This window comes from Triturus cristatus, chromosome 5_2 (assembly GCF_964204655.1).
Source record: "Triturus cristatus chromosome 5_2, aTriCri1.1, whole genome shotgun sequence".
NCBI classification, from domain to species: domain Eukaryota; kingdom Metazoa; phylum Chordata; class Amphibia; order Caudata; family Salamandridae; genus Triturus; species Triturus cristatus.
Genome location: NC_140588.1, coordinates 272,898,158 through 272,922,406, shown reverse-complemented (window position 1 = coordinate 272,922,406; position 24,249 = coordinate 272,898,158). Strand labels below are relative to the sequence as shown.

The following is a 24,249-nucleotide window of genomic DNA, read 5'->3' as shown; positions in this document are numbered from 1 at the left end:
ACTCAATAAAAACCCTCAAAATAGCTATATTGTAGCAGGTTTTAAATTCTTGTAACATTCTTTGAACATTATTTAACTCGGGCTATGACAGTCCTAGACATGACAGTCTGCACAGAAGCCAAAAACATCAGCAGTGGAAGAAAATACTCAAAGCTCATTGCTTGCTAAACATCCATCACCTACTCCACTTGGCCTACAAAGCAATGTTTGCCATTCGCTGTAATCTCTTTAACTGTAATCCAGGCTGCTCAAGGATGGGATGCCTTTGAGGTTGTTTTTTAGCTGTCTTAGGGCAGGTACAGAAATGTATTGTATGTTGATTTGAGGTAATGATTAGTCTGGCAGGGGAAATTATAGGGTAATATTATGATGAACACAAAGTGTTGATGATTTCAGGTTGACCAAAGATTTCAATTCTGTGCCAGGGGAGGGGAGGAGGGTGATGTTATTAGGTGAATTGATCAACCCTACTTTGTTTTGAACAATAAGCCAAACATGTTAAAATGGGTTGTATGTTGGAACCACGCAGGCGTTAATCACGCCTGCCCTAATAACATGGTCCAAACAACGAATGCGTCTTCACAATGCACTCCTTTACCACGCAAGTCTTAGCAACGACTTGCCTTAGGGAAAGAGCTGGACTCTGGAATGGTATAATTTACTATTCCAAATCCAGTCTGTGCAACAGCAGGGAAAGTGTGGGACTTAAAGTTCAACAGCAATTTAACAACTCTTTCCTTAAGGCAAGCCGACCTGCGTGGTAAAGGAATATGTTGTGAAGATTCATTCGTGGTTCGGACTGCGCTGTTAAGGCACAGCGTGGTTCAAGCCACGGTGTAAGGCTGTTTCCCATTAAAATGTACAGCTAACACCGTTACTGAAGCAAAATATTGAAACAAAAGACTGATTCTATGTAAGATTTCACTTCTCAGATCTCCTTATCACAGATAAATTCTTCATTAGCAAATTAATGCTGCACTATACATATCTGACTGACGCCAAGGTACCTGGTATAGAGGATTTTTTTCGTAACAGCATTGGCTACTCACAATCTTTTTTGTCTGCGCTTCTCATGTAAGTTACATTGCAAAGTGGGAATCAACAAAGTAGTCTTTAAGTATGAAAAGTACATTAGGGAAGACTATTTCTATGTTTTCTGCCCAAAGGAAGAACATAACATGCCACACCCATATATAGAAACCTTTCAGTTAGACTGAAATAAAAGTTTTCTGGGGTTTTTCAGTACATGGAGGATGACCAGATGACTTTGATCATCTATTAGGTTCTGTGGTATTTTGGAGCCAATTTGTTGATATTATCTCATTGAAGACCCATTAGTGGGTCACCAGCCGATTTCTGCTGGGTCATGAAAAAGCAATAAATAAAAATGCCTTTGCATTTTGGGCCACATTTACTATAATGTCATGCAACGCAACACAGCAAGGGAACATGCTGCACAGCTTTGCTTGAAAGAGAGAGCAGAAATATTTTCTAAAACTCCATATTTACAAAGATATGGAGCATTTCTACTCTCTTCCTATGCGGGTGCACTGTGTGCTACCTAGCACTAACACAGGCATCCTTGCACCACAGTGCAAGGGTGCCTGTGGTATGGGCAGAATTGTTTTTGTGCAGCAAGATACATCTTCCTGCACAAAAACAATCCTTAGAGGCATTTTCCTCTTTCTATGTTTGCTGCAGAACACAGCACATATGGAAAGAGTAAATAAGGAGGGAGAAACCAAGGTCTTTTTCCTTGTTACACCTCTGTCGAGTAGGTGCACCATTTTGTCACAAACCCAGGATTCCAGTCTGTGTAAATCTGGGTTTGTGTCAAAATACATGGGTGAATGCATGGGTACGTTGATGCTCCACCCATATAACGCATACTCGACGCAAAGTAATGCAAGGCAATTCTATGCAACGCGTTGCATGCATTACTTTGTATTTACTAAATCACACAAAGCAAGTGTCAAAAAGGATTTTGAGTCTGAGCTCACCACAAAAGTGGTGAAACCTCTACGCAAAATAATAGTAAATCGGAGACTTTGTATTTAGCACATTTGCTGTGCTTCAAAGATAGAGGTCAAATGTCAAGCTATGCCTGACAAGTTGCTGCTTATTCTTTTAACATGGGGATTGATGTTTACTTTATTTCTCTGACTGCAGAGTGAGTGGAGTTTATCAAGTGAGCTATGTGACAATATTGCTGGTGTACAGGGAGTGTGACATAAAAAGCAGTAGGATGTATTTTTTTGTAACACACAACAAATTGTAAATACCTTGAAATTACCTGCAAGCTTTTATAATATATCAATAGTTAGGAAAGTAAAAATGAAGCACATTTTTTGTATTCTGAAGTGTGATTTAAATAAAGATTTTAATAGAATCAAAACAAATCAAGACACTTCACTTGGTGATGGTCTAATGATAAGCATTCACTGAAACCCAATTTCCACACATTATCATTTCTGTGCTACACAAGTAAAACATTTGTTTATGAAAATTTAATGCAATTTCAATAAATAAATGTGCTGTCTCTAAATGACTGTGCACTGCCGCACGGTGATTTAGCAATATATTTGCGAACGTTTGTTCCAAAATGCACCACCAGCCACATACTACACCCTTACCACTCTCCTGCTGAATACATTTGCTCCACTTTGTGTAATACTTGGATTTTTCTTCACAATTGCTATGACTTCAGTGATGTATCATTGATGTCAGCATCCCCACTGGTGCAAAGGAAAGGTGCTGAACTATGTCCCTAAGTTCAGTTCTAAAAAGCCCTTGCAAGTATTACCAAGCAAGACTCCGAATGAACCCTTTAGTATTGTTGCTGCTGTTTTTTTTACTTCACAAAGTTATTTCAACAAAGAATGGGCTTACTATACATGATCATACATAATCACCCCCCCCTTGTGTATGACTTTCACACATCAATTGAGAAATATGGCTATAGCCTAACAACCAGGGCTGTCAACTTTGAATCTTGGGAACCAGATTTGAGTCCTGGCGTTGGCTCTCAGCAAATCGCTTAATCTTCTGTGTTTAAAGTAAAAGGAATCAGACCTTGTGTAGTGTAATCTGGTGCTCATGTAAAGCAAGCCAATGTATTTGGGCAGTGTTTGCACCATAGAATACAGAAATATATATAGGGAGTCCAAAACGTTCCACTCAGCCTGGTTTTAACATTTTAACACAAAAATGGATATGAGGCCTTAGCCCATATTCTGCTGCAGAAGGGGTTTGTTAAATTTGCTACTATAACTGGTATCAACGCCACAATTTGTCAGAAACCTTCTGATTTTATTGAGCAGATGCCACAGGCCAGCACCCCACTCTGGCAGGGCAGGACTGGGAACAAAAAACGGCCCTGGAAAAGTGCTCGGCCAGCCCCCCCAGGGGCTTGAGGCTTAGGCCGAGCCGTTTGCCAGGGCCGGTTTCAGACAATTTTGTTACAGGGGGCCATATTGCAGCTAAGCTGCAAAAACGGCCCTGTAACAAAAACAGCCCAAAACCGGCCCATAACCGGCCCCCACCCTCGCGGCCCACCAGGGAAACGCCCGGTGCCCTCTATGGCCAGTCCGGCCCTGCACTCTGGAGAGTGTTACAGCTCCAGTGCAGTTCACCATCTGACACTTTTATGGGCAGATCAGTAGCTTAGTCACATCCCCATATCAAAGGGCGTGGTCAGGGTCATGAAATTTACAAACAGTTGCTGTTAGAGAGGAACGCAAGCAGTTATAAAGAGTATGTTATTTTGATAATTCACAGCATTTTAAAACCACGTGTACATAAAAATACACCCTTTCTCATGTCTTTTAAAGCTAGGTCCGTTGCAAAAATTTGTCGGAGTACACATTGGTGTATGGTTTTAAAAAGTTTGGTAAGGACTGCTTTAAATCCAAAGTGAGTTATCCTGTATGATCAACACTACATCAATTCATGCTGTCTTTCACTTATTTATTTGAATGTTATATTTCCACTGTGTAAGTCTTCTCCCAAAGTGTTGAAATATGTTGTTTGACTTGAGAGGGATGCTTAGGTAAATGTGCAGAGCCAGTTTTCAGAGGATGAGGATGGAATGAATATGGGGAGGCCATGTCCTTCAACTGTGGGGCAGATGATTCTTTTGGTTTTGCAACATCTTTATGCAGGTGATATCTTCCACCTGTACAAAAAATGCTGCTAGCATATCTCTAAATGTTGGCCTGCTTTGTCTCAGTTACTGGGCTGATCATTGTCCTAAAATGCAATATTTTGTGAAACAATTTCAAAATCAACTTGATGATGATCTCTATTATTTAAATTGCTGGATTGGGAATTCATGCAAACCCTAGCTACCTAATATGAACTATTGATTGTGTCATTGATAATCTATAAGCAGAAGAGGCTTAGTTATGACTTATCTCACCAGACAATCTGGATTAAAGCAACTAATTCACGTGTGAAGGGTCAAAGGCATCAGTATTAGGTTGTGCCCGACATCATCCTTTAGTGCATTTTCAAAATGCAGTCCGATATTTTTCTACAACTTATATAAAAGAAATTTGTGAATCAAAGCTAGATAGTAATCATTTTGATGTACAGTTCCACCCGCACACCTTCAAACAATTTGATCAGAAAATATATTGATGGTTGTACCAGTGACATCCGTAAAGGGGACAGGTAGCAAGAAATTACTCCAAACTCAATGAGGAAGTCCATGTTTTCTTGTAAACACATGCCAGTAGCAGAGTAATGGAAGAAATGTGTGGACTACGGTTAGGACATCATTCCTCTTACATGAATGAAATTGGTACTTTAGTGAGGAGATGTCTTTTAATGTTGTACAAACCCACGGTGCAGCCATGAGGCACTGCAAACAGATGTGAGCTTCAATATCTCCCCCTTGTTTCAATTTTATTTCTATCTCAGCCATGCCTCTCCAGGGAATCAATACACTGTTTTCTACATTTATTTTTCACTGCAGCCTGATGAAGATCTCGCTTCGATCTCTGCTGACTTATTACAAGGAAGGCTGCAGATATTGTCTCAATTATAGTTTTCCAATATTTTTCTGACTTGAGAGATTGCAGATTCACATGTCATTAAGTGATATCTCATACCTTACAATAAGGTTATTTCTCAGTTTACTTAACAGGCTTCACTTCTTGTTATCTCAATTGTATCAGCGTGTGATGATAATGTTTGAACACTTTCTGCTGAAAACTGTTGTTACTGGCACTTATTTAGAACTTTAAATGTTCAATGATTTTAGACAGGCCAACTTAACTTAAAGATCTCAGTCTGACACTTTTACCCATTGTTTGTTCTGAGTTAGTGTGTGCATTTTAAGGCTGATGTAAATTTGTAATCAATGAAAACAAATTTGCATAGACACACTCACCCAGACACACACACACACTCTAATGCTGGACAATGGCACATGGGCATGATAGCATGGGTGTCTTAGACATATTGGAATTAGGAATAAAACTTAGTCCACACAATTAATTCTTATTCCATGGGGTTTCATTGATAATTGCACTGTATTGGAGGGGTATTACTGCATGGTACCAGTAATTACAGCTTCACAGTTTGCACACATGCAACTCGTAATGAGGGCCTTAATGTTCAGGATAGGGATTGAGAAATCAACCCAAAGTGAAGTCTGAGACAAATAAGACATGTCTTTCGGACGTCCTATCCCTGCTTTACTCCATTTTGGGCAATAAAAGTAAAATAAATCAGTAGGAAAATAAAGTAGTGGCCTGTCCCATGCCAAAGTGGTGAAGCGGGCTGGACAAGGGAGGGCGGTTGGATTCAGGGATAAAAATATAAAAATAAAAAGCCTTGCCTGACCGCCACCATCGCCCGCCCCATCACGCTCTTCCTTCTTCTGGGCACAGGCTCCCAGACTGCACTGAGACCGATCCTGAAGTTGCATGAAAGTAGCATCAGGATTGGCCTGAGCACTGGCAACTTGCGCTCCCAGGCAGACTGGGAGACTGTGGCTGCTCTCTCCAGGCCCAGCAATGCTGCTGGAGCTGGAGAGAGCTTACTCCTTATGACGGTTTGGTCGGCCTGAGACGGCCGGCTAAACCCCCAAGCGCAGTGAAGGGAGTGCACTACCACTCCCCACGAGCAGTGTCATCCCCCTGGACACGCTCCCAAGACTCGTCAGAGGCCTGGGGCAGGTCTAGGGGATTCAAATAAAACAATAATAAAACAGGTTTAAAACCGGTTTTATTATCGTTTTATTTGAAGGTGGTGGCTGGGGCGGTGCTCCTCCACTCTAATGGAGGGGCACCGCTGGGAAAATAGCTTGCTGACAGTAGCATGTAGTCCACACTTTCTGAACACACTGCATCCAGTAGAGTATAAATAACAAATATGTGCATTAATTTAGAATTGTATCCCACTACCAAGGCTAAGCTAGTTGTTAAAGGCCCGATACCCGAGTTACTAGTCTGAGATGCAGGCATGGGTCTTTGCCAACAGGTGTAACCCAAGGCAGAATGGCGATATTGCTATACGAACAGAGGTTCTTAACCTATGGTCCGAGGATGCCTGGGGGTTCACAACTCTTTTACAAAATTTAAATTATATTAAAATTAATCAATTAAAATTAATAATATATACAAATAAAGAAGCAAAACTGGAAATTTGAAAACTTTTTCTATATTTGGTTGTGAATGAAATAAAAAATAATTCATGAACATTGCTTCGATGTATATTCGTTTTTGTATTTTTGTGTATTGTTTTGAGGTTCAAATCATTGAAATTACTTAGGCCAAGAGTCTCTGGCTTCCAATAATGCCTCAGGGGTCCCTGCAGTCCAGTAATGATTCAATGAGGGTACACAGAAGTCACAAGGTTAAAAACTGCTTTCTTAGAACAATCCACCTACCAGTGTCATCATTAGGATTTTTGGGGCACTAGGCAAGGCACATTTGTGAGTTCCCTGTTTGGAAAACCTTTGAATTTATTATCCATTTCCTCCTAATTCAAGTCTGCATGTTGCCAAACAATACAAAATTATATGGTAAACTTTAGAAATGGGAACAAAAGAAAGATGAACAAGTATTGATGAAGCTATTTCTTTTTGCACATGAATCTACCCAGCCTCTTCATCTTGTAGAAAGGAGATGATAAGGATGACCTATGGGATATTTCGGGGTATACTGCTTGATATCAAAATAATATATATTCCCCTGGTACGCTAAATTGTACCTTTAAATAATGGACAATAACAATCATAAATAAATCCCCATGCAAAACTATCAACTTTACTCTAACTTTGAAAGTCAAAGTACTACTCTGAGGATTTTGACCATTCACTCGCTGAAATCTCATAATGTTCTCTTTAATTCTCTCCTCTTCTGCAGTCTTGCTCCTCCTCTACTTTTTCTATCTGTACACTTCTATGGCTAGACAATGACCTGCTGATTAAGAGAAATGGGATGGGGCATAAGACAGGAGAAGGACAGAGTGAATGAGAATGGCATGCCAAGTGAGGTGAGGAAGAGGGAGAAGAAAGTTAGAGGCACAGAAGGAAAGAGCGGTTAGGTAATGAGTTGTGAGACAGTGCGAATGGTAAAGCAAGAGAGGTCAAGGGTGTGAAGAGATGAGTAGTAGAAAGAAAGGAGCTGAAGTAGAGAGACATAGGTGAGGTAGAGGGAAAAGAGTTAGTAAGGCAGAGGAGGTTGAGAGGTGAGGTTGTGAAAGAATGTTGAAGTAAATTTAGAGATTAGTTTGGGAGAATGAGTAAGGGCGAGAGGTGTTGTGAAAATATAGATAAGGAAGTGAGGTAAATCTGAATTAGATACATTAGGTAGAAAGAGGAATGCAAAAGAGTGATCAGCCAGAAAGAGGGATGTTAGAAAGGTAGAGAGGGGTAAGGTATAGAGAGACAAGAGAAATGTGATTCAGATGGAAGAACGATCCATTGAGGTGAAATGGAAAAAGAGTAGTAAGGTGTAGTGAGAGTTAGATAGAAATGTGAAAGGGACAGTAGTGGAGAGGTAGAGGTGTAGGGCCAGGCCCAGAGTGGTAGACAGAGAAGTCAAGTCATAAAAGAGGCGGGTAGAAAGAATTGAGTTAGGAAAGGGGTAGGTATATAGAGATATATGTGTAAGTTGAAATAGAGGGGAAAAGAGTAAGGAGAGAGACATATGAGTAGATAAATGTGTTAGAGAAAGAGAGGTGGGTGGATGGACGGAGCAGTGATACAGTGGTAGCTGGAGAGAGGAGTAGGTAGAGACGTTGGATAGAGAGAAAGGATTTAATGACTGTGAGGCAGAGATAGATGAGGCACAGAAAAATATAGAAGTAGAGAGATAGAGGTGATATAAGGCAATGTATGGTAGAAAGCAAGGGCAGTGGGAAAGGCAAGGCAGACAGAGGAAGGTGGGATGAACTCTAAGTTAGAAGGAGGAAGACAGATAAATAGAGAGAGAAAGGTAAAGAAAGGTTAGGTCATTTAGGTAGACAGAGATGAAAGAGCAAGAGCTAGGTAAGAAGACAAAGAGAAAGATAGAAAGGTAAAGAGTGCTGAATTTGGGATAGGTAGAGATACGCAGGATAGGAGGTAAAGCTAGGCAGAGAGAGGTTGAGATGAAGAAACATACTAAGGTGAGATACAGACAGACATCACTTTACGAGGGGGCACTTGGAAGTCGGGCCCCTGGGCAATCACTAAAGCCATACTTTTAAACATATTTACTGATTTTACCTGTATTCTGCCACTTTTCCTGCATGCTTTTTCATTGCAGTATCAGAGCTCATCCCATAGAATAGCATCACCTTCTTGCCATTTTTTTCAATCATCTCCCCGGCACATTGGTCGTGGCCAGCAAACATTCCCCCAAGCATGACGAAATCTGCACCAGCTCCTGTATAGATGAAAGCATAGAAAGGTTAAATCGAGGCTCTGCCAGATTTCCATTTCCTTACACATTTTCTGCAACTCATGCAGTCTTGAACATAGGGGTGCACAAAGTTTTAGACATTTTTTAACCTCAGACTCAGTAATTTCTGTTTTTGAGAAAGAAATCAGATTTCTTGAGCTTCATGAAACTTGCAAAGTTTTTTTTAAAGTTGTTAAAGTCAAATTCAAATAAAAGTGGCCTTCGAGGTTAGTGATTAATTTTCTTGCAAAAACCTTTTTGTGAAAAAATTCCTTCACAAAAACCTTGAGGGAGTGGGTTTTCCAATATCTCAATCATCGGGTATAATCATTAAATAACCCCGCCACTGGTCCTATGAACCTTTGCTCGTTGACAAGGAGAAGTAAGGAGCAATCATCTACATAGAAATAAATCATTAAAGACTTTCAATTCAGTCAACAAAGAAAATGAGTGTGAGTTAAAGGGTTTGATTTTCGAATCTTTTAGTCTTTCATCTAATTATTCATTATGTATTAGTCTTTAGATTTCAGCATTAAAAATTAATATAATCCATCAATCAATATTTGATTATGAAATAGAACATAATATTTGTTAGAATCACAGTTAATATAGTAATAATAAAGCAAACGTGTTCCATAAAGGAAATTCCCTATTTTAGATAAGCTTGAACAATGAGAGAAAAAGGTGTCAGTTCGGATACCCATAAAGAGTACTGATGAGAAACTAGGGATGCAAGCATAAATACTTTGCATAATAAGCTGGAAACTATCCTCAGCTCAAAGATCCCAGCAGACAATTCCGTAAAAGATAACTAAGGCAATCTCTTATGTAGAAAGGCATCAGAAACTCAAAAGTGAGTCTCCCATCACAGAGATAGATAGGGAATCATGGAATCTTACAATCCAGCTGCTAATCTAAGGGAATCATGGAATCTTACAATCCAGCTGCTAGTCTAAGAATACGCACTAATATAAACACACAAATTCTATATTGCAACATTTTCTTTCATGTTTTTCCTCCTCCAATAGGGAATTGCCCATCCAGCACACTATTTTGCTGTTTGCTTGCTGTGACCCGGTTCAAAGTGCGGGTTTTGTCGGCGCTCAGGGAAATGGACCCGGTTCTCCATACGCACAAATGGTTTAGTTGCAGAGCATGGTTGCAGAGCGGTTTAGCATGAAAAGAAAAATGTGTGAGTGCCTGTTGTGTACCTCGCTGTGGCTCTCTCATGGTGGAGGTTTGTCTTGTGCCGGGATGCCAAGAGAATTTTGCCACAAAGATGTTGTTGGTAGGTACGAGTTATATCAAGATAAGCAATATTCTGGGTAACTCCTCTCAACATGATTTCGGGGCTCAAGCTTTGGCGAAATTGGTTGTAGCAGAGAGCTGAGATAATTGAGGCAGCACCTGGTTCCGTGTGGTATTTTAACAGCATCATTCGGTTGCCGACATGTGTAAGTTAGGAAGGCTATAATCAGGGAGGAGAGACAAAGTTATGCTGCAATGCTCTTCTCCGTCCCCGCCAACCTTCAGGCCGTAGGCAGTCTCTGGGTGGTGGTCCCTGTGGGACGACACCAGCTGGTGTGTCTTAGAGATTCTTGTACCACAATATTTTGAGGGTTGATATTTAGCAGTACAATCAATTTATGCAAGACTGACATATTTGCCGGGCTTCAAATGATCTTCTCATTGTCAAATAGCACATACGATTTGCACAGCTGACTCCCTTGCATGCTTCTGTCCCTGCTTTAGAGGTGTAAGTAGGCTACCTTCCCCTTCATGCCCTACCTTTTAACACATAGACACAAGTCGCCGCAGATGCGATTTACAACTGACTTCTGTGGTGTAAGCTATCAGAGCAGCTACCTTATTGTGGGGGAGTCTTAAAAACACTTTACTCCCAGCTTCTCCACCTTCTTTGGGCATCCCTCTTTTATACTTCAATAGCGCCCATACAAATTCAGGGTAAATATGTAAGGATGTGTGATCACCAAAAGAGTTTATGGGTTAGTATATCTCAACAAGCACTCGCACAAGACAAGAAGTCAATAGTTCAAAGTTGAAATTTATTTCGGTTTTAGACATCCAATAAATATATACAGTAGACCAAGTCACATAAATAAAAGATCCAACATGTGCATTTATACACAGCCATTAAAAAGAAAAGATAAAAACATTTTAAACAATGTTATACTGTAAAACAAAACTAAAAATTCAATAAAGTTAACATGTCGAAAACTGAGGCTTCATACAAATAAATTAAAACACCAAAAAAATGGGCTTAAAGTGCATGTAATCAGTGCTATGGGTCAATAACAAGAGAGCATCCCCCTTCAAAGGCAATTCTAGTTAATAGAGTAAGACTGTGGTCACTTTCCGACTGTCTTCTGCAGTCATACTACTGACGCATTAAATCTATAGATAGTGCGGCCTCCATCTGGAACAGCTTTAAATAAAATAAAGCTGCTTTACACTCTCTAATGTTGAGGTTCCACAGAAGAGGCCTTAATATGTGTAGAAGCCTTGGCTCCTTATCAGTCGCAGCCGGTGCAGGTAAATGCGGTGGGGTGAGGCGGGCGGGGGGGAAATCGACAGATGACAGAATAGGATTGATTTATTTTCCCTATTTCATCGTCTGTTGACTACCCCCCTCCCACCTCGCCCCCACTGCGCCCACCGCGCTTACCTGCACCGGCCGCCGCTGCTCCTTATAAACATTGCACAAAAAAACAAGTACATTTGGGATTGAGATGAAACTGAATCACATGGACAAGGTATTAAATCTTGACTATCAGACACGTTTGAGGGCTAGAATACCAAATATTTAATTATACCGAGTCTGAAGCGGACGAGGTAGAATGTCTGATAACGTGGGACTTGGGTCAAGTAGAGTTCCATGCCAGGGGTAGTGCACAATAGAATGCCTCAACAGACTTTCTGTTGGATTCCAGCCCAGTTCTCTTGGTGCCATAAAAGTTTAATAATTTGCGTCCTATTACAGCCTTGATTGGCTGATGAATGGTATGTGGGTTCCTATAAGGATTGGCCTGTAGATCTTCCCTTACATGACTGAGCCGTCTGAATTTCTTGTCCCATCCCAATTTTAGACAGTCAGCAATGATCGTTTGACCCAACACAGCCTCGGGACTGGACCAGACCAACAGCCATAACAAGCACGGGGCTATCCTTACAGTACATTTCAAATACAGTCAATAATTAGAACTGGATCATAATTTATTTGGGATGTCTATGTCTAACTGGGTGACGGAAATGTTCTGAAAAAATAGATGGTGTGAATGGAAGATCTGGGGGCTGAGAAGAGGGGGCAAAATGGTACTATGAAAAAACCTACTTCTGGGCCATTAAATACCAACTTCCCTTGCACCTTCACAAGGAGGCCCAAAAGTAGAATAGCTTTGAGTTATGGACTCTTCCGCCCTAGGAAAATGGCACACGTAATTCCCGTTGGGGTCTGCACGCAACATAATAATCTTTAGTTGCAGTCAAAATGTATCCATTTTTAATGAATTTTCACTTTTTGATAGATAATCGCAAATTGACTTGACTGTTCCCTTCATTGATTGGCAAGAGACGTCACATACAAGTCTAAATGGGTATTAAACGGGAATCATGTTTTCTGGCAAAACTCAGAAAAATGAAACCATAGGTTGGCAATTAAATAGACTATTTTGTAGATGGGAGGACAAATGTGGTGTTTACGGAGAGAAGCTGTTCCCGCGCACTGTAATCCAATGACAGGCTAACCACACAGGAAGCAGCTGCGGCACGTGCACTGCTCTGCGACAACAATATGGGCCCTAGCCTGCAGGTGCAACCTCGGAACAGCAACCAAAGATGGCACTGGGAGCGCGCGTGCCAGCTTTCATCCATGTATCTATATTTAGCCCTCGCAGTGTTTGTCACAACACACGGACATCATTCGAACAATTTCACACGGATTCACAGCAAATGTGGGATTTAAAGGAAATTGTTCTGTATATAAATTGTGCTAAATCATGGCAGATGTGCAGAGTAACAGAATATAATGCACAATTCTAGTACATATTCCCATTGAAAAATAACCTGCTCTTAGACTTCTGTGGGGTGCACTTTTATACAGGGTTCAAAGTGTATGGTTAGAATGCTTTGTATTTCACTGTGTGTCTCTGCTGCCAAAACTGCCTCCCCTTCTCACAGGCGGCCAATAGCCTTCTCTTCATGATTACTGCAGCTGACTCAAGGCTGTGTAATTTAAAGAATTACAAATTGAGTTTGCTTGGGCAGTCCAAGCAGACAGCCTCAAGCAACCTCAGGGGAATCATAACTTAATACCAGACATGCCAGTACAGTATAAAATATGCTTATCTCGCATGGAATACGAAAAAGCTTATCAGATGCAGCGAAAACATCCATCGTGAGTTCCTTTTGTATGAGACACAAAGGAAAGTAAAACAGAAAACTTAGCACAAAGCTGTGCAGTTGCATTTCAGAGTATGGTTTGCACCTCGGTATACCTATTTTGGGACCAACTGGAAAGGTGTTGCTGTGGCTTACTCCATAGTACTCCTGTCTTCCTCCTGAAGTTCAGGACTATGGGGCTAATTACAGGTTTGGCGGTCCGGTGGCCCACCAAACCCGCAGTGGCGGTGGGGATGATGCCGCACCGGCTGTCCGATCGCCGTATTACGATTTTAGGGGGCCGGACTGCCATGAGACCATTGCTTCAGCTGGGGATGCATTGGTGGTCATGCACCAGTTCGAGGCTGCAATATGCTGGTGGTGCTCTGCGGCAACGCCAAGCATATTACGTGTTTCTTCACCGTGCCAGTTTTCATGTCGATGAGCCCGCCATGATAAAGTGTGGTGGTGAGAAAACTAAGGGGGCCCTGTAGGGCCCCCGGTGCCTCAGGGCCTAGGGGTGCATGCAGGTGGGCACATGGTGTGCCGCCCTGTCTGTATGCACCTTCGGTTCCTGCATGAAAAGAAATGCACAACATCATGCATTTCGGTCCTTGCAGGAACGGGCTGAGGCGCTCTCACAGCGATGCCGAGAGCATTAGAAAGGTACTGCAGTGGGACCGCCGCGGCAGGACCACCCAACCTATATCCCAGTCAGAATACGGTAGGCGGACTGATTACGGGTTTGGCGTTCTCGGAGCAGGGCGCTGGAGTGGCGGCCTGCTCCAAGACCACCAAACTCGTAATCAGGCACTACTGGTTTACTCCTAGGGGCATTTTATGAAATTTGTGGCATAGGGCAGCGCAGACAGTCACCTTGCTGGGCTGCCCCACGTCGCAGGGAAAGGGAAGGAATGTGCCGTATATATACAATACAGTTCATTCCTGTCCTTTCTCCTTGCACTGGTGCCATTTTGGCAGCCTACTGGCAACACAGCCACCCTTACACTAGGGTGCAAGGGTGCCTGTGTTGTAGGCAGGATTGCTTTTGTGCATTCTGAGAGGCTTTTTCCTCTTTCTATGTCTGCTGCAGAACGCAGCAGACATAGAAAGAAGAAAAAACTAGGAGAAATAAACATATTTCCTCGCACACATAGAAAGAAGAAAAACTAGGAGAAATAAACATATTTCCTCGCACACTTAAAAAGAAGAAAAACTAGGAGAAATAAACATATTTCTCCCTGTTACGTCTCACCTGGGGAGGCATATCTTTTTGGGTGCATTCCTAGTTTTACAAGGTTTGGTACATCTGGAAATGCATCAAAAGCCATAGTTTTGTGGGAACACCCATGCAATGCCCATAGAACATAGAATGCCCAGGGAATGCCTCTCGAGACAGAGTAATGCAAGACAGCGATTTGTGTTGCATTTCACTACTCCAGATTTATGAAGCCAATGAAAGCCACGCAAAGTGGCTTTGCGTGGCTTCATAATTCTGACTTTGAGGTTTGCGTCACGCATGTACCATGGTGCATGGTAGAAGCATGATGCAAACCCCTCACAAATATGCCCGCTGGAGTCCAGGGATGAGCCAGGAGTACCACAAGAGTAAGTCACACCTAATCAGAGCTTAATCTTTGTGAATCGGGCCCCGTGTTAACCATTGTTGTATTCAATGGAGCAAGAGGTTTTCTTTTCTTCTAGTGTTCAGGACCTTCGGTCCAGGAGGACCATGTATATGAGTTCCATATAGATTTATGGTATGTAAATTTATCTCGTTCATTTCTTGAAAACCTGCCATGGAGCCGACCCTGCTGGACCTATATTGGGCATCTGTGATCTAATCTGTCTTTCTTCCTGCTTTTAAGGTTCCCCTTGCCACTTTCTCCATAGGGCGAGTGGTCTTAGTGGCGGCTCGTCCCCGTGTAATTGGAGTAGTGCAAATCACCTCTGGCAGGGCAGGTGAGAGCTGTCGTAGTTGATGCCTAAACTCTTTCAGTTAGGGAAGAGGCATTATTCCACCTGGTAAGGCACTTTTCAACACAAGCTCCATGCCCAAAACTTTGAGTGGGTGACTCTGGCTTGATCCCTACCTCATGGATTGGAGGAACTAGAAAAAAAGCTAATTGGATCCATTGGCAAAGCCATAAACGTAGACCCTGACTGCGTAATTCATGTATAACTCATCAGGTGCGCCCTGTGTACCAGTGCTAGTCAGTAGTGTAAAACGTTGCTCTACACATGCAAAGAAGTAAACATTTGTGCATGAAAGATTAGTACCACCTTGTGCATTTCAGGTAATCTGACCTCAATAGTGTGAGCTTTCTCTAAGTATTCCTCTATGAGTGCTGAAGTACCCTTGTAGTGTGATGATTCTATGGCAGGACTCTCTTGAGAAACAGGTTGCAGCAGAGCATGGAGGCGGACTGGGACCCAAATCGAACCCTGGTTAAATGTTTTAAATTAGCCCATATGGCACTGTGTAAGTAAAGTGAGGGAACCTAGGCCTCTCCAATGAGCTCTTATTAACAAAAGGGGCCCTAGTGGCAGTGCTTAATTTACAAAATAGTAAGTGCCAGTGTCCAAAGTTTTGCCATCAAAGGTTGAGGTGCCAAAGATGTATATTCTTGATTCCACCTCATGCCTCTTTAATTCACCACCAGACACTCCCTCCCTCTTCATCTCACTCTTGCAGGTTCCTTTTCATCCCTGCTTTCTCCATTGTCACAGTTTTTTCACCTTTCTCTTCCTCCTTGTTCCCACTTTTTGGTGCATATTTACAAGCCCTTTGTGCTGCCGTTGCGTCACTTTTTGTGACGCACTGGCGGCGCAGTGTGGTGCTCCATATTTACAAGGACACGTAAAGCTACCCTGCATGGCTTTTCGTGTTCTTGTAAATACGGCCCCTTTTCACGCAACTTCCTCCGACTACTTTGTTCTTTACAGATTGTAAAGTTGTTGTGAGCTTTCATTTTTGCAGGCTTATGCGTTTATTTATTTCTAATGGAGGTCGCTTTTGAGCTGAGCGGCCGGCCATGAACTAACTATTGATATACTGATTGTTTGATCCTTTCCTGAAATGTTGTTGAAACAAGGTAATTGGCTGTTGGTCAACAGCGTTATTATTTTTTGGGAGAACATAATCCGTATCAGTTGATAATTTTCTGCTTATATACGATCAGTGAGTACGTTGGGTCTAGTGGCTTTCCCCTATTATGGATATGCCGCCCTACCAACGGTATGTTTGTAGTTCGACTGTGACTGTTTTTTTCCTTTTTATTTTTCTTTTTTCTTTTCATTTTCTGCCATTATGTATTTATCGACTTTGACAGTTGATGACCCATTCTTTGTACATACCCACTAGAGAGTAATTAAGGTTTTGCGGCTTTCATTTATTATGGAGATACCGCTCCACTCCTGTTATGTTTCAGACCTTGACTTGGGTACATTTTACTAATTCCTTATCTAATTTTCTGCAGCACTACTGCTTGTATCTACCTTGATCCCCTGAATTAGTATGACGTTCGGGACCATCGACAGTTGGATACCGATTTGGATTTGATGCCCATTTCTGGCATATATCCTCACTATTTTGAAATTGAGGATCTCTCCGTGAATTTTAGAAACATACCTACATGTATATGTGTGTTTTGATTTCCCTACACTTTTGAGGGCTGACACAAATTAGTGTTTCTGTTTATATTTGGTAATTATTTCTATTTTCTGAGAGATTCGGCTCCTACTATTTCAAGTTTAAGTGCTTGATGCACAATGTATGTTGATTCATTCTTCGTGTCTATTGAGGTGAATACTAATTTAGACTTATTATTTTATTCATTTACTTCCTTTCTTCCCCCTTTCCTCTAGGGTGTTCCTTTGAATATTTTCACTTAGTTGGTCTTCCTCTTTCTGGTCACTATCTCAGATCTTTGTCACGTTTTAGGTGCTAACTAAGATTCTACATTACTCTTTGGAACACACATATATATTTAATTTTTTAGATTTATTTGAATAACATATGATGCTTCTGTCCTGATGATGACCCTCTAAGTACCCTTTGGGTTGAAATGTTGTTGACGCCAGTAATGTGGCCTAAATGAAAGAGGACACAATTGTTGTATTGTGTATTTTTGTTTTATTTTGAGACCTATTTTTTTTATTTTTTCCTCAGCCACTATTTGTTTAGTTTACACTTGTTATTGTCCATAATTAGAACACTGACTGTGTAACTGTATGATCGCCATTATTATTTTTTTTTAATTATTTTTATTGGAAACAATAAGCATTACAAAAACACATGGCCTACACAAAGTTAGCCTCCATCCGCACTAATACTTCTCTGACATTGTTAATGAAATAGTTATACATGACTTCAGGAGCATCCACCGCGACAATACATTACAACAACCCCAACACTTTCCACCCTATACTCCTAATCGGACATTTGAATCGCCTCCAGTCTTGGTGGTTCACATATATACCCTCTGAATTTATTCAATTTTCCCCAGATTCTTTCCCATTTTCGGACATCCCCGATGCACATATACCGACCTTTCCGCCACCATAGCTTCATCCAGATCCCTACACCATTCCTGCAGCGTAGGAGACTCACCTGATCCCCAACTCCTCGCAATATTCCTTTTAGCAAACATGATTCCCAGTGTTACCCAGTCCTGTGTCGGGTGGGTTAGGTCATTTGGTTCCCAAATATTTAATAAGCAACGTTTTGGCTCCGGAATCAACGATTCCTCTACAGTTTGAGACACAGTCCTCATTATCTTGACCCAGTACGCCCTAGAAAGTACCCTCCTCCCCACAGTCCCGCAGACAGAATTGATGTACAGCCATCCCTATTTTGAAGATGGTCACACTAGTGTAGTACGTGCGGTGAAGTACTTTGAGTTGTATCAACCGCAAGCGTGCCGGTATTGCAACCTCCCGAGGAGACGACAGTGCCTCTTGCCACTCTGCATCATCCAACTCTCCCAAATCTGCAACCCATTTCTGTCTAAGCGCCAATGTGGGGTCAGGAAGTTGTTTACTAACTTACGATAGGTGAAGGAAGTGGCTCTTTTGTGCATATATTCAGTCAATAACCTATCCTCCAGAGGAGTAGCCTCTGCCAACCGCCTGTAGTGCATGTTTGACCTGCGTGTATCTGTAAAGTTCGGTCGAGGCAAGTTCGTATTGGGTCTGCAGGCGTTCAAATGAGATTACCTCACCCTTCCTCCAGAGATCACCCACCGTTGATATGCCTATCGCATCCCATTTATCAAAGCCTTTACTATTCTTTAGTCGCCCAAGCCGCTGAAAGATCCAGAGTGGTGTCATTTGTGTGATAACTCCCCTCCATCCCAACCTGGCATGCGCCTCGTGCCATATGTGAAATGTGTGCGCTGTTGGCCCAATCAATAGTCTGGATTTATTTCTATTATACAGCACTGACATGACCCCATCCTCTCCTAGGCCTTGCCTATCCGCCTGAAACGCTGGGTCGGTATGAGGAGCGTGCAACCAACAATTAATTACTTTTAACTGGGCTGCCCAGTAGTATAACTGTATATTAGGGAGGGCTATACCACCGTCATACCAGCTCTTGACCAACTTATCCTGCCCAATGCGCGCTGGTTTGTTCCCCCAAATCATACCGGAAACTTCAGACGCGATTGTTTTAAAGTAGCTCAGTGGTACCTGAAACGGAGTATTCTCCAAGACATACAAAAAGCGTGGGAGCGCCATCATTTTAAAAAGAGCCGCCTTTCCCAGCATTGACAACGGCAGACTGCGCCAGACCAACGCATCGCGCTGAAACCGCTCCAAGGGGGGCCCAAGATTTCTCCGAAAGAACTCATCGGGTTTGGGTGTAATATGAATGCCGAGATATTTAAAGGTGGCCTCCGTGACCTGCAGCAGGCAATCCCTCGGAAGCGACGGCATCGGACCACGCAGTACAAACAGAACCGACTTGGACCAATTGATGGTGTATCCAGATACCCGACCGAAAATCTCACAAATATTTAAGAGCACTAAGATGGAGCGGCCAGGGGATGTCAGATACAGCAGCACATCATCTGCATAGAGGGAAATGCGGTCTTCCCAGTTTGGCGTCCATTGGAGTCCACGAATCATTGACTCCCACCTGATCCATGCCGCCAGCGGCTCCAACACCAGTGCGAAGAGCAACGGGGACAGTGGACACCCCTGGCGCGTTCCCCGCGTCAGTGGGAAGTCTCTGGATATATGACCATTGGCCACTACATGTGCCAACGGTTTAGTGTAGAGAAATTTCGGGCCAAAGCCTAAGTGTCTAAGGACTGCAAAAAGATATGGCCACTCCACCATGTCAAATGCCATCTGCGCATCAATGGAAAGGATAACCGCCGGCTCCTGAATATGGGACATCCGAGCCATTACGCCCTGCAGCCGCCGCAGGTTGAGAGCCGTGCTCCTATTGGGCATAAACCCAGATTGATCCGGGTGAATTAGGGTCGTAAGATGTGGGGTCAACCGCGTCGCCAACAGTTTGGCTAATATTTTGGCTTCGGCATTAAGCAACGATATCGGACGGTAAGAGGCACATTCTTCAGGGGATTTACCGGGTTTCGGGATCGTCACAATGGTAGCCCTGCGTTGATCTTGTGGGAGCTCCCATGCCTCGAGGCTCTCAAGATACATATTTAAAAGATATGGGGCAGTCGTAGCGGCTGTCTTTTTATACAGTTCAATGGGTAAACCATTAGGTCCCACTGCTTTCCCCAACTGTAGGGAGCCAATAGCCACTTGTAGTTCTTCGACCGTTAGGTCGGCTTCTAGGGTGAGGGCTTCCTCTGGGGATAGTTTAGGCAAATTAATATCCCTAATATACGTTTGAGCCTCTATCGTCTCTATAGTCGTCCGGGACTCGTATACCTGTTTGAAATACCCGGCTAAAGTATTCACTATTTCTTCCGGCGCAGCCACCAATGAGCCATCTGGTTTCCGTAGCTGCGCTATCGTTCTTTGCGCTCGCTCCTTTTTATCAAGCCAGGCTAAAAGTTTACTAGCCTTATCACCTATCTCATATATCGTATGCCGCGTGGCTTGGAGCCGAGCCCTAGTTGCCTCCAGCTGGTATTCCCTGAACTCACATTGTTTACCACGCAGGGTTCTGGATGTCTCCAATGATGGATTCTGTGCGTGTTGATCTGTAGCATTAGTCAGGTCAGACTCTGTGATATTTAGTTCAGCTTGTTTTGCCCTCTTGTGACCTGTTACAGAAGAAATGGCCTGCCCACGGATCACCGTTTTATATGCTTCCCAAAGAATACTTGGGGACTGGACTGAGGAAGCGTTCTCTTGGAAGTAATGTTGTGTCGCCGCGACTATGTCTTTTGAAATCTTAGGGATTTGTAAATACCCCGGATATACGGGAAAGACCCGCTTCCGCGTTTTGTGATGGTTTGTGTATGTTAGTATTAATGGCGAGTGGTCTGAAATACCCCTAGGGCGGATCTCAACATCCACCACATTCGTGAGATGGTCTGCGGCTGTAAAAAAGTAATCGATGCGGGAGAGGCTACTATGTACCCCCGACTGAAAAGTGTATTGCTGCACTTCTGGATGTCTGTATCTCCACGCATCTGTAAGCCAGAGGGCATCCAAAAAGTCCCCCATACACGCAGTACCTGCCGTGTTCTACCTGGGAGGATACCTATCTCTGGTCCCATCAATGACCGCATTGAAGTCCCCACCAATCAGTATCATACCTGCTGGAAGACTATGAGCGCCATTATTAATGTGTATATATATTTGTAACATGCTTTTTGTTCAATTAACATTAAATAACAGTCTTTTTGATACCATTAATGGTACATGGGTAATGTGGAATATAGATAGCACTTGTTTTTGTCTATTTTAGGTTCTTTCCTAAATTTTAAAACAACAAACTTTGGGGCTCATTTATGAGCCCCTGCGTCACTTTTGCGCCACCGGTGCGTCACTTTTTGTGACGCACCAGTGGCGTAAAACATGCGCCATGATGCGCCATATTTACAAAGTGACGCATCTACCTAGATGCGCCACTTTGTAAACCCCTGCGCTACATTATACCTGCCTCAGGTATAATGTATGCAGGGTGGGCGTTCCCACGTAAGTAAGCATCGTAGAAGTGACGCAGTGAAATCTACGAGATTTCACTGCGCCACTTCTAGGGTGCAAATGCGTCAATATCTTGCGCCTGCCTCACAGCAGGCGTAAGACTGACGCAGGCCCTTTCACATGGGGCTTGCCCCATGTGAAAGGACACATTGCTGGAGTTGCGTCACTTTTGTGACACACTCCAGCAATGCGTCACTTTTGCGCCTACAGATACGTCAGAAATACTGACGTATCTGTGACTCCTTGCGACATGATGCGTCATACTGTAAATATGACGCATCATTGGAGTCACAGGGAGGGCGCAGTGAAAAGTGACGCATCACTGTTTTCACGCAGTGATGCGTCACTTTTCATAAATGAGGCCCCCTATATTTAAGTTTGGCTCACAAACCATTGTTTGGACTAAACCCTCACGGTGCTGGGCACTGGTGCCACTGCACCTGCTGTATCAATGGTAGCTACGCCCCTGCTTCTACCATGCTGTTTTACTTCTCCCTACTTGCAAAGATACCGTTGGTTACCTTTTCCCTTGAAATGCAAATATCATTGTGCGCTGCCTTGAAATGTTATATTTTTCTAGCTTTTCCGTATTTATCCTCCCTGAGCTCACATTATGTTCCTAGCCATTTTCTGTGTTCTGCCTCTGCTGCTTGCTGTGTGTAATGTTGTGGGCCCTGGACCCGCATACTGCAGTAAGGACGACACGTACACTAGTATATGGTACTAGAAATTGTCCATGAGCATGTGCACTCAGACCCTTTTATTGGCAGGGTCACCTGACTGGTGACACCTGTGTTGGATCAGTGTGGGGTGGGTGTATGGCCAGGCCTCAAAGGAGTGCCTGGTAAACTAGTGTATTGCGGAACACTGAACATTTCCCAGCAGGACACTACATTGTGCTCGCCCCGTGCACCCCCGCACTGCTCCTCTTTTGAATTATTGGCTTCTTTCCCGCGAGACTTGCATATACTCTGTCCTCGTTCAGTTTTGTTAAAAGAACATTTATTGGATGCCTGTTCTACACGATAACTTTGATTGGCTGATTTGTTTTCCTAAGGTAACGGTATCTTTTGTACAGAGATTTGGATAAAAGTGTTTTAATAAATCAAATAAATAAATACATGCGTTATTATTAATTTCTATGAATATGAGAGAATATTACTTTGTAGGACATAACGGATACTGCTTACGATTACTCAAAAGTTGCTTATTTGAACACATTGAACCCCTGCATTAGAGCTGAACGTATGTATATTTTTCAAAAACAAAATGAATCTTTGCTGATTTCGGTTGATTTAAGGGTGAAATGATGGATGAAACTGTATTCACAGTATGTTAATTCTTTAATCCACAAATCAAGATTCAGCACTTCAACATTTGGATGGGTGTCAATCTCTTATGTAAAATGTTCAGTTTACCATCTTGAAATATGACACATGGCGAGGTATTCCCATGCACCTTAAACTGAACTATGGGGTAAACATTTGCTGTTCAAATGCCTCCTTTTCTTAGTTTCAAGAACACAATAATCACGTGCATTATTTTTCAAACGTATCAAACTCTTTCTAGGAAATGGGCGCTATATCAGTCATACACTTCTCTTGGTTGCTTTCTGAGATGTCACTTTTAATTTTAGATATTTCTGTGTTTGCTTACGTGATAATAATTCATGTTTCTGTATAAAGATTAGGAAATACATAAAATAACGATATATCAGTTAAGCACAATGACTGTAATTTTGGTTCTTGTTATTCAATGGATGGGTCACAATATTTCTTATCGTGCTATGGTTATTTAGAAATATCCGGCCTTGAATGCCATATAACAACATTAATAAACCAACTCTAGAATGAAAGAAGAAAAGACAAAAGAAAAGTTGTAAGATATACAGCCCAAATGAAACAAATATTATTTGCATAGTCGTAGTTCGCCGGACTATATAAATGAAGGTGAAATTGATCAAATGCTAGACATTTAATGAGGTACATCTAATAATGGAAATAAATTACATGAAATTACATTTTACTAAATGTAACAAAAAGGGTAATCATGAAAAGGAGTCAAAATCTTCCCAACAAGAAATTAAAAATATATGGGCTTTGCAAATACAATTAAGTCTTGAGAATTAAGGCAAAAATACCATATGAAATGAAAAAGAAAAAAACACAGTAATTAACTGAGATTAAAACAAATAAAAATGTAGAGATAAAAGGTGGAGTTATGTGGCAAGAGGCTACAAAATGGATGTTTGTCATATTTATAATCTGCCTTAAAACATATTTCACAAGGCAGGGTGGTTGAAAACAGGAAATAGAAATGCTTATATACTATTGGTTAAACATCAATGAAGATGATGCAAAATTACTTCAAACATTTTTGACAGAGAGCGAAATTAAAAAAGAATATATCTCAGAAGCGAAACAAACAGTAGCAACATGGTATAAAACTGCACTTCTAACAAGCCTTGTATTTCTATAGATGTACATCTGCATAATTAGTAAAGGATAATCTTCATAAAAGTAAAGACAAGTACACTACGGGCAACTAATGAAGTTTATGAAATCAACTGAAAAAATCATTTTTGATTTTATATGGTGTGGTGTCTACTTGATTTTAGTTATAAACATAACAGAAAGGTGTGTTCTAATGCAGTGTATCACTGCCTCTGTGCCTTTGAGTAGCAAACATTTCCAAGACCTCACTCTATGGCTTAGATTAACAAATATTTTGGGCTGGGTTTAGGTCACAATTATGACGCAAACCTGCACAAAATGAGTTTATTTAGTGCATTGCATGGGTGGTTCATGGATGTTCTCATGCA

General features: G+C 42.0%; 1 protein-coding gene across 1 annotated transcript in view; it reads right to left on the bottom strand.

Moving 5' to 3' along the window:
- The window catches only part of GMPR (guanosine monophosphate reductase), a 337,850-nt gene that overhangs the window by 638 nt on the left and 312,963 nt on the right, over positions 1 to 24,249 (bottom strand). Inside the window, exon 8 of the mRNA XM_085607036.1 lies at positions 8,720 to 8,879. Within this exon, the coding sequence (XP_085463162.1) occupies positions 8,720 to 8,879 (160 nt within the window). The remainder of the gene's footprint in view (positions 1 to 8,719; positions 8,880 to 24,249) is intronic.